General features: G+C 39.0%; 1 protein-coding gene across 1 annotated transcript in view; it reads right to left on the bottom strand.

The window, feature by feature from the left end:
- LAMA4 (laminin subunit alpha 4) overlaps window positions 1-13,847 on the bottom strand; it is a 227,737-nt gene that overhangs the window by 84,413 nt on the left and 129,477 nt on the right. The window contains exons 10-15 of the mRNA XM_073575987.1: window positions 11,577-11,687; window positions 10,845-10,956; window positions 7,953-8,117; window positions 7,029-7,225; window positions 4,188-4,304; window positions 438-586 (exon numbers count right to left, since the gene is read on the bottom strand). Coding sequence (XP_073432088.1) covers window positions 438-586; window positions 4,188-4,304; window positions 7,029-7,225; window positions 7,953-8,117; window positions 10,845-10,956; window positions 11,577-11,687 — 851 coding nt within the window. The remainder of the gene's footprint in view (window positions 1-437; window positions 587-4,187; window positions 4,305-7,028; window positions 7,226-7,952; window positions 8,118-10,844; window positions 10,957-11,576; window positions 11,688-13,847) is intronic.

Genomic DNA, 13,847 nt, shown 5'->3' with positions numbered 1-13,847 from the left:
ACGTCAATTGTAGGTAAGGGGTTAAAATGATACTTGGGTGAAGGAATTCATTTGTGTGATCAGTGTTAGAAGTTTTCAGCTAATGAGGGACTCTAGGCAGAGTCTTAAGTTCCTGCTCTAAACCAGAGAAACCAAGGAAAGATCTGCCCACAGGCCGACCAAATATGCAAACAAGTTCCTCATCATAGAGAAAGACTTATAATACTGATTAAACAAGAACCACAATACGTATTTCTTCACCCCAGGTATCACTTTAATCAGTATAACAGCAGCAACATGACAATGTCGATAGTTTACTTAGCAAAACCCTGCTGACAGGTTTACTTTACAGCAAATTGCTAAAAACAACACCAAATCCAAAAATCAAGTGGACAGCCAGCATCTAGAGGTAAATAATGTTTTTTTTGAGGTGACAGGTTCCCTTTTAGATTACTCACATGGACAGAACTTCTGATAATCTTTGAAGTTGTAATGTATGGTCTACAGCTCTCTGTACTAGTTCTTCGGCATTGCCAGTCAAGTTATCAATTCTTTGTTGAAGACTAATATGAGCTCCATCTACTTCAGCATGCTGACCAGACGTATTCTAGGAAAAATTAAAATGAAGTGAGAATAAACATTATGTATAATTTATAAACTGAAGATGAGAATAAAATTATGATTTTGTAAATCTGACATATGCTGTATGTTGAACTTTTTTCTCTGAAAAGTTCAAGGGTAAAACTGAACAGTGCAGGGTAGATATAAATTGCATGGAAAGGTTAGATCTCACCACCAAACCTCTACAATTTTACTCATGACATTAAATAGAGTTATCTTCATTTGTATTTCTGGAAGCCCGTAAAGCTTTCCACTTATAGCATTCTCGCTTACACTGGGATGGCAGTATTCCTTCTACTTATATATAGCATAAATCAGATAAAGCAAAAAAGTCGGAAGCTTATGCCAAATAAAATTAAAGATGAATCAACTTTATTTCACACGTTTTTTTTTAAAAACAACATACATATAAAATAGTTTCCAGTGGAGAAAAGTCACAAAATTATACAGTTCAACAAGAACAAAAATGCTCCAAAAGATTGCCTTAATGGCACATGGATTAGTACATGACTATTCACATAGTAAATAGATGCTTACAGTATCTGCATGGATCTCACTCATAATAAACATATAAGGCTTATTCAATTGTACCTAAACAAAGTCAATGTACTGGCCGTTTAGAGTATATAGCAAAGGAGTATTAGTCCTACAGAGATTTATATTTGGGTATCACCCAATCTTTATTGCCAACAAACAATAACTTAGAAGTTGGTGTTGCCTAAAACAGGCTAAGAACAATTCCTTGAAAGCTCACATATCAGTATAGCTACATACAAATAAGCCACAATGGTTATTATTAACAAGCGATTAATCAGGAGTAGTATTGCCTGAACCAGGTTAAAAAAAATCCCTTAAAAACTCGCATGTCAGTATAACTACATATAAATGAGCCACATTGCAGTATGTAGTAAGGTGCCTTATAATATATAGAAAAATTATGCACAATTAACAATATAATCAGGAGTTAGTGTTGCCTAAAATAGACTAAAAAATTCCTTGAAAGCTCACATGTCAGTATAGCTACATATATGTAGGCCACAATGGTTATAAACAATTTATCAGGAATAATATTGCCTTAAACCAGCCAAAAAATTCCTTGAGAATGTCGATATAACTACATATAGATACACCACATTGCAGTATACAAAAAGGTGCTTTTTAATATATACCGTATATACTTGCGTATAAGCCGAGATTTTCAGCCCAATTTTTTGGGCTGAAAGTCCCCCTCTCGGCTTATACACGAGTCATAAGTCATATACCGGGTGTCGGCCGGGGAGGGGGAGTGGGGGGTGTCGGAGATCATACTCACCTCTCCTGGCATGTCTCTCTGCAGCCCCTGTGCTTATTTCATCTTCTCGGCGCTTTTCTTCCTGCTTTCAGCGGTCACGTGGTACCGCTCATTACCCTCATGAATATGCGCATATGTAATGAGCGGCATCACGTGACCACAGAAAGCAGGCAGAACAGCGCCGAGAAAATGGAACAAGCATGGGGGGCTGGAGAGACATGTCAGGAGAGGTGAGTATAACGGGGGGAGCCATATTCACCTGTCCCCAGTTCCACCGTTGCGCGTCGCTCTGCTGTCTTGCTTCCTCTGGCAGTGACATTCAGGTCAGAGGGCGCCATGACGTAGTTAGCAGGCGCCTTCTGCCTGAACAGTCACTGCAGAGCCGGCAACGCTGATGAGCAGCAGCTGCAGCAGCGACAAGGTGAGTATATAGTTTTGTTTTTTTTTTTTAATTGAGACAGCAGCATTGTAAGGGGCCACTAATCACCGTGCAGCATTGTAAGGGGCCACTAATCACTGTGCAGCATTACAAGGGGCCACTAATCACTGTGCAGCATTATAAGTGGCCACTTATCACTGTGCAGCATTACAAGGGGCCACTAATCACTGTGCAGCATTATAAGGGGCCACCAATCGCTGTACAGCATTATAAGGGGCCACCAATCACTGTGCAGTATTATATGGGGCATATGTTATTATGGAGCATGTTATAGGGCCACCATTATTCACTCTGCAGCATTATTAGGCATATTTTTGTATGGAGCATCTTATGGAACCCATCATGAACTTTATGGGGCATTATATGGGGCCATCATGAACTTTATGGAGCATCTAATGGGGCCCATTTTATTTTTGAAATTTACCAGTAGCTTCGGCATTTTCCACCGTAGGCTTATACGCGAGTCAATAAGTTTTTTTGTGACAAAATTAGGGGGGTCGGCTTATACACGAGTATATACGGTATTCAAAATTTGTGCATAAGTATGTTAATTGCAAAAGTGCATCTATAACTTTCCCATGGCATATTAGCCACAAAAGGATGCTTACATTAAGGTGCCCAAAGGGTGTACCAGCAAGATGTAAGAGATCAAAAAATAAATAGTTGACTATGGAGACATGTTACCTATTGAACAGCACTGTATCCTGACACGCGTTTCACGTAGTTGCTTCGCTGTTCAATAGGTAACATGTCTCCATAATCAGCTATTTATTTTTTGATCTCTTACATCTTGCTGGTACACCCTTTGGGCACCTTAATGTAAGCGTCCTTTTCTGGCTATTTTGCCATGGGAAAGTTATAGATGCACTTTTGCAATTAACATACTTATGCACAATTTTTGAATATATATTAAAAAAGCACCTTTTTTGTACACTGCAATGTGGTGTATCTACATGTAGTTATATCGACATTCTCAAGGAATTTTTTAGCCGGATTAAGGCAATATTATTCCTGATAAATTGTTTATAACCATTGTGGCCTACATATATGTAGCTATACTGACATGTGAGCGTTCAAGGAATTTTTTAGCCTATTTTAGGCAACACTAACTCCTGATTATATTGTTAATTATGCATAATTTTTCTATATATTATAAGACACCTTACTACATACTGCAATGTGGCTCATTTATATGTAGTTATACTGACATGCGAGTTTTTAAGGGATTTTTTTAGCCTGGTTCAGGCAATACTACTGCTGATTAATCGTTTGTTAATAATAACCATTGTGGCTTATTTGTATGTAGCTATACTGATATGTGAGCTTTCAAGGAATTTTTCTTAGCCTGTTTTATGCAACACCAACTTCTAAGTTATTGTTTGTTGGCAATAAAGATTGGGTGATACCCAAATATAAATCTCTGTAGGACTAATACTCCTTTGCTATATACTCTAAACGGCCAGTACATTGACTTTGGTAAGTTACAATTGAATAAGCCTTATATGTTTATTATGAGTGAGATCCATGCAAATACTGTAAGCATCTATTTACTATGTGACTAGTCATGTACTAAACAATGTGCCATTGAGGCAATCTTTTGTAGCATTTTTGTTCTTGTTGAACTGTATAATTTTGTGACTTTTCTCCACTGGAAACTATTTTATATGTATGCTGTTTTTTAAAAAAAAACGTGTGAAATAAAGTTGATTCATTTTTAATTTTATTTGGCATAAGCTTCCGACTTTTTTGCTTTATCTGATTTATGTTTAATAATGGAAGTGCCTTAAAACTAAGCCTAAAAAATAGGTATATACTTATATACAGCATTTTCATTTTGAGTCGGTGAAATTACTATACCTTGATCAAATCAGTTATATCTGCAACGATCTCATGAGTGTCATTCAATGTCTTCCCGGCCTCAGATATTGTGTTTCTGGCTGATGTGGCAGCTTCATTCACATTAACTATCTGGGACTAATGAAAAGGAAACTTTCAGTAAAAGTGTAACAGATATTATAATACAGACTTCTGTATAGTTTTGCTTTTCAATATAAGTAAAGATTGACATTAAGTAATTCTCAGTGTCCAGATTATAAATGCAAAGTACTAGCGAGGCAATCATCATCAGGTACTGAATTAATGACACATAAATTTAGCAAAAAGAATCTGTTTATTTTTAAAAAGGAATCTGTCAGAAGGATCAACCCTCCTAAGCCTTCTATATGGGCATGCAGATCAATAAAATGTTTTCTTGAGATCTGTGATCCAATGTCTTATTCCCGAGAAATCCATGTTTAACATTAAGAGATAGAATATCAAAAATAAAATCCAGAAAATCACATTGCATAAATTATATAAATGTATTTGCATTTTGCAGTGAGAAAAAAATATTTGATCCCTCTGACAAACAAGCCCTAATATGTTTGCGTCAGGAGGAATTTTGCTCCACTTCTCTTTGCAGATCATCTCTAAATCATTAAGATTTTGAGGCTGTCGCTTGGCAACTCTGAGCTTCAATTCCCTCCATAAATTTTCTATGTGATTAAGGTCTGGAGACTGGCTAGGCCACTCCATGACCTTAATGTGCTTTTCTTTGAGCCACTCCCTTGTTACCTTGGCTGAATGTTTTGAGTGATTGTTTTTCTGGAAGATCCAGCCACAACCCATTTTTAATGTCCTGGCGGAAGGAAGGAGGTTGTCACTCAGGATTTTACGGTATATGGTTCTATCCATTCTCCCACTGATGCGGTGAAGTAGTCCTGTGCCCTTAGCAGAGAAACACCCAAAAAGACATAATGTTTCCAGCTCCATGCTTGACATTGGGGATGGTGTTCTTTGGGTCATGGGCAGCATTTCTCTTCCTCCAAACATGGTAAGTTGAGTTAATGCCAAAGACCTCAACTTTGTCTCATCAGACCACAGCATCTTCTCCCAATCACTCACAGAATCATCCACGTGTGCATTGGCAAACTTCAGATGGGTCTGCACATGTGTCTTCTTGAGCAGGGGGACCTTCCGGGCACTGCAGGATTTTAAACATTTACGGCGTAATGTTTTACCAACGGTTTTCTTGTTGACTGTGGTCCCAGCTGCCTTGACATCATTAACAAGTTCCACCTGTGTAGTTTTAGGCTGATCTCTCACCTTCATCATGATCAAGGATACCCCAAGAGGGGAGATTTTGCATGGTGCCCCAGATCGATGTCGATTGACAATCATTTTATATTTCTTCCATTTTCTTACTATTGCACCAACTGTTGTCTCCTTTTCACCCAGAATCTTACTTATGGTTTTATAACCAATTCCAAGTTTGTGCAGGTCTATGATCTTTTCCCTCACATCCTTAAAAAAAACTCTTTGGTCTTGCCCATGTTGTAGAGTTTAGAGTCTGACTGATTAATTGAGTCTGTGGACAAGAGTCTTTTATAAAGTTGGCTATGTAAGACAGCTTACTTTAAAGCAGGTAACAAGTTGATTAGAAGAGTCTAACTGGTCTGTAGGAGCCAGAACTCCTAATGGTTTGTAGGGAATGAAATGCTTATTTCTCACTTCAAAATACAAATACATTTATATAATTTATACAATGTGATTTTCTGGATTTTATTTTTGATATTCTTTCTCTCAATGTTAAAATTAACCTACCTTTAAAATTATAGACTGTTCATGTCTTTGTCAGTGGGCATATGTATAAAAAGAACCTGGCACTCAACTTAATTCTGGTGAATAGTTGCTTTATTTGTAGTACTAAACAAATGTTTCGGTCCCAAGGACCTTCATCAGTTATGTACTAATAGTTCCAGAACAAGTGTATAGCGGTACAGACATATATATTCGCATCAATAAGATAAACAGTCTTAATGCCTTCAATGTTGAAGTGAGTAACAGGCTTAGTGAGTCTGTGTCCTGACACGGCATCTACCGTTTGTTTGAGACATGGTGGTGGGAACCTACCTTGGCACCTTCCGCATTAGTACGCACGGTTTCTTTGTCTATTTGTCAGTGGGCAAACTTACAAAATCAGCAATGGATCAAATAATTATTTCACCCACTGTACATGTTACACACTGGTAACCCTACTATACAGATATGTGAATGAGCCCTAAAGCTCTGTACACACTGACATTTTGTCTTCCATTTTTCCTAAGGTTCTATGACATATACTAACATATAGTATACTGCATGATAGACTAATTTTGTGATGGTTTCTGATATTAAGGCTATTTTTTTTTAATTAATTTACAGACTGATGTTCCACACACCTAATGTAGTGTGCTCTCTGTTATACAAATGGAAACAACAGTTGCCCAAATCAATTTCCGGCCATCAGCCACTGCCGAATGCTTAGTTGGATGTACACAAAATTTCCATGTGTATGTAGTGTATGGAGATATATGTAAACAACTGAGACTATGGTTGGACCCCCTCATTATGTTTTTAGATGCTATGTACCAATAGCTTCAAACCTATGGCTCTCAAACTGTGATGGAACTACAACTTCAGCATGTCTTGATTGCCCCAGGCTCCACAACAAGAGAGCGTCAAGATAGCGACCACACTACTTTATTCACTGCATAACTCAAGTATTCAGACTGAAAGTCAACACTGTTCTGATATTATCAACTATATTTTCAACACAGTTTATTTTTTTTACCACATAATCAGTTTTTCTTGCCCTAAAGGAAATAGAAGAGCTCTTACATCATGCATATGTAGTCTGGCATGGTTTGCCTCGTTTTTCTCTGTTGTGTTCGTTACGTGCTTGCGAGCTTCCTTTAAGGCCTCTTGAAGGTCACTAAGCTTTTTATTGTGTTCAGCAATCGGCTCCAGCACAATAGGAAATAGAGATAGAGTACTGTTGTGTGTCTGCAGCCAGTCCTCCTGGACCTCCGTTAATACTGTAACATTTAGAGATTGCCATTCACTCTCAATCAATGCAACATATATGACTTATATGTAAGAAAAAGCAAACCAAGCAATATGATAACCTAGAACAATTGCATCTGTGAACCTGAAACCCCACAGGTCATTATTTGAGATACAAATAATTAATCTGTCCCTGGAGTCTTGACAAGATGGCTATTGAAAGTTTCATTTTAGACATTCTTCTCTTATATTTCAATACTTGGTCTCTATTCACCTCATTATTTCCATAACGTCTATTGAAGTGAATAGGAATAATGGAAGCAAAGTATGACAGACGCTCTCGGCTTTTCCCATAGCACTGACCACCCTCTCGGTTTTTCCCATAGCACTGACCATCGTCTCGGCCTTTCCCATAGCACTGATGACACTCTCGTTTTTTTCCCATAGCACTGACCACCCCCTCGGCTTTTCCCATAGCACTGACCACCCTCTCGGCTTTTCCCATAGCACTGACTACCCTCTCGACTTTTCCCAAAGCACTGACCACCCTCTCGGATTTTCCCTTAGCACTTACCACCGTCTCGACTTTTCCCATAGCACTGACCACCCTCTCGACTTTTCCCATAGCACTGACCACTTGAGGCCACCTCATAGAAACAGGTATTCCCATTTCAGCCATGATTAGCTGACATGGGAATGCCCCATATTGGTTATTAGGTGCTCAATAATAGGTGACTTAAAATGCATGAGTTAACTCACAGTAATATGCATTTTGTGTCTCATCCAAAACTAGCTTCCTTTGCAAATCAAAGTTTAGGCGTGCAAGGTCTTTGAGCATTTGTGCCGCTTCCTTCATGGTCTTTACACGGTCAGATGGACTGACTTCTTGTAATGATTCATAATGCTTTAATTTTGCAAGTGTTTCTGTGGAAAAATGTAAACAATTAAGAATGTTAAAATTAACTGATTTTTTTTCTCTTAGTTACAAACTTTGGGCAAACTGTAGTATGATCCATGCAGTGTGGATAGCAATGTATCCCCCGACACCCTGTACGTACACATAGTCATGCATGTATTCTGAATAAGGAGAGGAAGGTAAGCTGCAGCCTGACACCACTAGATCTGCGGTTAAAACACCCAGCTATCATTGGGGGAGAGCCTAGAGGTCCATATTAAGACAATGTAGGCTGGTGCAGCCAAAAAGAACACAATCAGCCAATATTTATCTAATCTGTATGTCCAGCTTTAGATTATAGTACAGAATTAAAAATTTGTAACAAGTCTCCACCAACAATTTGCCATTATTAGGCTGGATTAAAACAGTCCAGACCACGGTACCTGAACTGACTGTGGGTCTCCTGACCCAAACTTACAGCATATAAGCCATATACGACATTGTGTAACAAAGCACTGTTAGTGGCAGGCTGCCAGCTCTTAATGGGGCTTCCACAGGCATGTTTTACAGAAGCCACTGTCTAAAAGGTTCCAGGGGAACCCTGACCATCACCGTTTAACTACTGTACAGGGATATGAATTTATGCAGGGCCCCCTGGCTTAAGTCCATGGAGTGGTTGTCGGCCAGTGGCTGAAGAGAGTAATGAAAAGCCGGCCAGAATAAGGAGGTTAAACTCAGGATCAAAATCAAAAGTCAGTCAGGTAGTCAAATCATAAGCAGGGTCAAGGAGATGAATCCACAGGCTGAGTCAGAACTGGGAAGAAGATCAGATTTCAAAGAAATAGTTTTTGGATTAAACGTGCGCTGCTAGACAAAACGACTCCTTTCCAGATTGTGTACTTGTATACTTTTATTTTTCCAACGCGTTTCGAAGTTTGAAACTTCTTCCTCAGGGGATGATATGATACGACAAAGGAGTCGTTTTTTCTAGCAGCGCACGTTTAATCCAAAAACTATTTCTTTGAAATCTGATGATCTATGGGCACGGCGTGGCCATTTGGATGTGCAGCAGCTTGACCTCTATTCCTTTATGCCTAAAACTCTCCTGCTATTGGTGAGTATAACAGCTTGAATTATATCTCTTTTACTTGGGTAAGACCCTATTGCGCTCTTTCTCTTTTAGTTTTAACCAGAACTGGGAAGAAGGGATGAATCCCCAGGCTGAGTCAGAACTGGGAAGAAGGGGTGAACCAGAGTAAGTGAAACCAATAGCTGTAACCAGATTGTTAGGGGTGTCAATAGAGTGTGCCACTGCCCAGGACTCGGGTAGGAAGCTAAAAAGGTAGCAAGACTCGGCTACAAACCCAGCATCACAAGTCTCAGAACTGCTCTAGTATTTCCCCAAGTCATCTACAATAAAACTGGGGCATGACCTAGAGTTAGATGCAGAAGTAGAAAGAGTGACTTTGAATATGGATGCAAGAGATTACAAGGTCTTGTCTAGAGATGGTGAATTACAGCCATCTGAACCTGGCATATTACTGTCTTTTTATTTGTCACAGGTGGATTTTGTCCTCCTTACCACCAGGGCATAGCTACAACTGCTACCTCTGTATGACCTCATTGCTATGTTATTGTCTGGAGCAGTTCAAGAATAATTCTATGATTTATGTATAAAATAACTCAACTTGTAAATTATGTCTACAAATAACAAATTTCAAAATTGTATCTGTGATTTTTTTCTTATTTAAGAACATGAGAGATTTGCATAATTTACATTAGTATGCAGCACAGTATTCCATTCCTCAGACGGCAAGCCGAGACACTTCTGACAGTAGTCAAGACATACAAAGCGGTGATCAGCCTTAATCACCAAATCAACAGCTGCTCTCTGCAAATTTGCTGCATTGGATAATGAACAGTGAAGAAGAAAGTGTCAGTCTATTGTAACAGTGACATTATCTGGATCACTTGTCAATTGTACTGAAAAATGAGTGAATGCCATTATGGTAAGGAACTCTACTTTTTTTCAATAGCGAATCAATTTTTTTTCATGTGATCACATACAGAATAAATGACACCAAGTAGTAGAGGTAACAGACACTGTCACTTGTGGGATTGGTTTTGACTGAGGGTCAATGGAGTTCAGTATTATATAGGCCATACGAATAGGAGCAAAATAGAGATATGTGATAAACGTCAGTCTACAGTCAGCAGTCAGTGGCTCTTGGGTTTTATGAGAAGAAGATAAATGGATTTGAGGTTGAAATTGCTAGAAACTCACATTTCCCTTTACTTTTTGAATAGAAGGGTGCCTTTAAACTTGCTGACTAGTGACTCTCTAGCTCAAAAAGTTGCACAAAATGGCACAAAAATTGGGCCAAAATAACTGTCTCAGTTTTTTTTAAATAAACATATTATTAGATCTTTAAAACTTTCTATACATTTAAAGATGTCTCTATATGTCAAAGGTTAACAGTTTTTCAAAGGAGAGATCCAGCTCATACAGATAATTCTTCAACTTTATTGGGAAGTCATAAAAACATAGCAACATTTGAAAATAATCTATAAAGAAAAACACAAACGCATTCCTGGTGCACATGACACATTTGCTCATGGTGGCCTTCTCTTCCGGTACACCATAATTTGTTATATTTCATGTCATATTTTATGACAGTGAGCAATTACTTTTAATTTCAATAATAAGAAATGTACTATAACTGTAATTGGACTAAAGGTAACACATTTTTTTTTACCTTGGACGCCATCTTCTATATCACTAATTTGTTCGGCAGTCGTCTTTACACGGTTCAACGTTTCAGTGGTTTCCTTGTGTACCCGCTGACTTTTTATCTGTGCTCGGTTTCCCTGCATATAGCCAATGTCAATAAAAGTTCACAGTGTTATATTCCGAATGGTCAGAAAGCGCTTCACATTCTGATTTCTGTGCTGCACATTCCATGCACAGCTGGCTGTACATACTGCACATACAGAGTCAACATTTTATATGGATTCAGTACAAACACAAAATTGTGTCATTTGCCAAAAAAATTTATATTGCTAAATTCCAAAAGTAATACTGATTCTAGAGGAATTGTACCTTTCTAGTCAGATATATTGTATATGGGAAAAAGCAAGAATGTTAATACTTTCCATCATTAAAGCAATTGTCCACCTCTGGGAACAATTTTTTTGTCGAGCCTTAGGCTACAAGACTTGTTACTCCTCACATCACTGCATGCAGTGAGGATTCTCTGAAGCAGATGCTGGGAGTGGCAGACTTTTGACCACAAGTATGTGATTTGAATACATGCAGTCATGTGCCGACTAGATGGGCAAGTCTAGTCGGAATGAGTATTATAGAAAGTGCTGAGTATATAAATTGGTCATTCAAAATCTGTAGACATCACCGTTGTAACGAATGTTCTCACATATTAACAATAAGTATCCACAAAAACAAACAATAAGCCCATGCAATCTTTTCTAACCTTCTCGGCAAGCTTATTGACTTCTCCCTGGAGAATTTCTCCTTCAGTTTCCACATTATCAGTCTGTAGATCCTCATACAATGAATGATTTTTCTTCTCTATTAGTTTCTCCTTTAAGTGATAAACAGTATAGTATAAATAATGACAGTATATGAGATATCATATAAGTTACCATCACAATGTCACCAGATTCAACAATTTGTATTATATTTCTCTATTTTAAGAGAATAATTTTTTTGTTTTTGAGCAGTCACATACTAAGATCTGTAACTTTTTTAGTTTTCCATATGAAATCTTTAAAGTGCTTATTTTTGCAAGGACAAATTCACTTTACAATGCCTTTCGAAAGTAATCGGCCCCCTAGAACTTTTCAACCTTTCCCCACATATCATGCTTCAAACATAAAGATACCAAACATAAATTTTTGGTGAAGAATCAACAAAAAGTGGGACACAATTGTGAAGTTGAACGAAATTTATTGGCTATTTTAAATTTTTGTGGAAATTCAAAAACTGAAAAGTGGGGCGTGCAATATTTTTCGGCCCCTTTAACTTAATACTTTGTTGCACCACCTTTTGCTGCGATTACAGCTGCAAGTCGCTTGGGGTATGTCTCTATCAGTTTTGTACATCTAGAGACTGAAATTCTTGCCCATTCTTCCTTGGCAAACAGCTCGAGCTCAGTGAGGTTTGATGGAGATCGTTTGTGAACAGCAGTTTTCAGCTCTTTCCAAAGATTCTCGATTGGATTTAGGTCTGGACTTTGACTTGGCCATTCTAACATATGGATACGTTTATTTGTGAACCATTACATTGTAGATTTTGCTTTAAGTTTGAGATCATTGTCTTGTTGGAAGACAAATCTCCGTCCCAGTCTCAGGTCTTTAGCAGACTCCAAAAGATTTTCTTCAAGAATGATCCTGTATTTGGCTCCATCCATCTTACCATCAATTTTTATAATAATAATAATCTTTATTTATATAGCACCAACATATTCCGCAGCACATTAAAGTTTAACAGTTTCAAAACACAAGTCATAAGTAACAACATTAACAATACAATAATTAAAGTAAAATAAGACGACCCTGCTCGTGAGAGCTTACAATCTACATTGTGTATTTACAATGATGGTCCAGTCATCTTGAGAAGATGGGGGATAAAGATAGTGAATGGGCTACACACGCACACTTATACATAAAATGACTTTGATTAGTGAACATGATAGGCTGCTCTGAACCGATGTGTTTTGAGGGAGCGCCTAAAACTGTGCAAATTGTGGATAGTCCTAATTTCTTGGGGTAGAGCATTCCAGAGGATTGGCGCAGCGTGGGAGAAGTCTTGGAGTCGGGAGTGGGAGGTGCGGATTAGTGCAGAGGTTAGTCGAAAGTCTTTTGCAGAGCGCAGCAGTCGGCTAGGCTGATAGACAGAAATGAGGGAGGAGATGTAGGGGGGTGCTGCACTGTGGAGAGCTTTGTGTGTGAGAACAAGTACTTTGAATTGGATCCTATAATGAATGGGCAGCCAGTGTAACGATTGGCGAAGAGCGGACGCGTCCGAGTACCGATTAGCCAGATGGATGACCCTGGCTGCTGTATTAAGTATGGACTGGAAAGGGGAAAGTCGAGTAACGGGGAGGCCAATTAATAGAGTGCTGCAGTAGTCCAGGCGGGAGTGGATCAATGCGACAGTGAGGGTTTTTGTTGTTTCCATGGTGAGAAAAGGGCGAATTCTGGAGATGTTCTTTAGGTGTAAGCGGCAAGAGCGGGCAAGAGATTGTATATGGGATGTGAAGGAGAGAATGGTGTCAAACATAACGCCCAGACAGCACGCCTGCTGCCGGGGTGTTATTATGGTGCCACCCACGGAGAGGGAAATGTCAGATTTAGGAAGGGTGGTAGACGGCGGGAGCACAAGAAGTTCAGTTTTGGAGAGGTTGAGTTTCAGATAGTGAGCGGACGTGATGTTGGAGACTGCAGACAAACAGTCACTGGCGTTCTGTAGTACAGCGGGGGTAAGGTCAGGGGATGACATGTATAGTTGTGTGTCATCAGCATAAAGATGGTACTGAAAGCCAAATCTGCTGATGGTCTGTCCAATTGGGGCCGTGTAGAGAGAGAAGAGAAGGGGGCCAAGGACTGAGCCCTGAGGTACCCCGACAGTGAGAGGAAGAGGAGATGACGTGGAGCCAGCAAACAAAACACTGAAGGAGCGGTCAGAGAGATAGGAAGAGAACCAGGAGAGAGCGATGTCCTTAATGCCTAGTGACTGGAGC

Source organism: Dendrobates tinctorius, unplaced genomic scaffold (assembly GCF_039654945.1).
Source record: "Dendrobates tinctorius isolate UK_male_01 unplaced genomic scaffold, ASM3965494v1 ptg000046l, whole genome shotgun sequence".
Lineage (NCBI taxonomy): Eukaryota > Metazoa > Chordata > Amphibia > Anura > Dendrobatidae > Dendrobates > Dendrobates tinctorius.
Note: the sequence above shows the minus strand (reverse complement) of the source record. Positions and strands in the feature narration are given on the sequence as shown.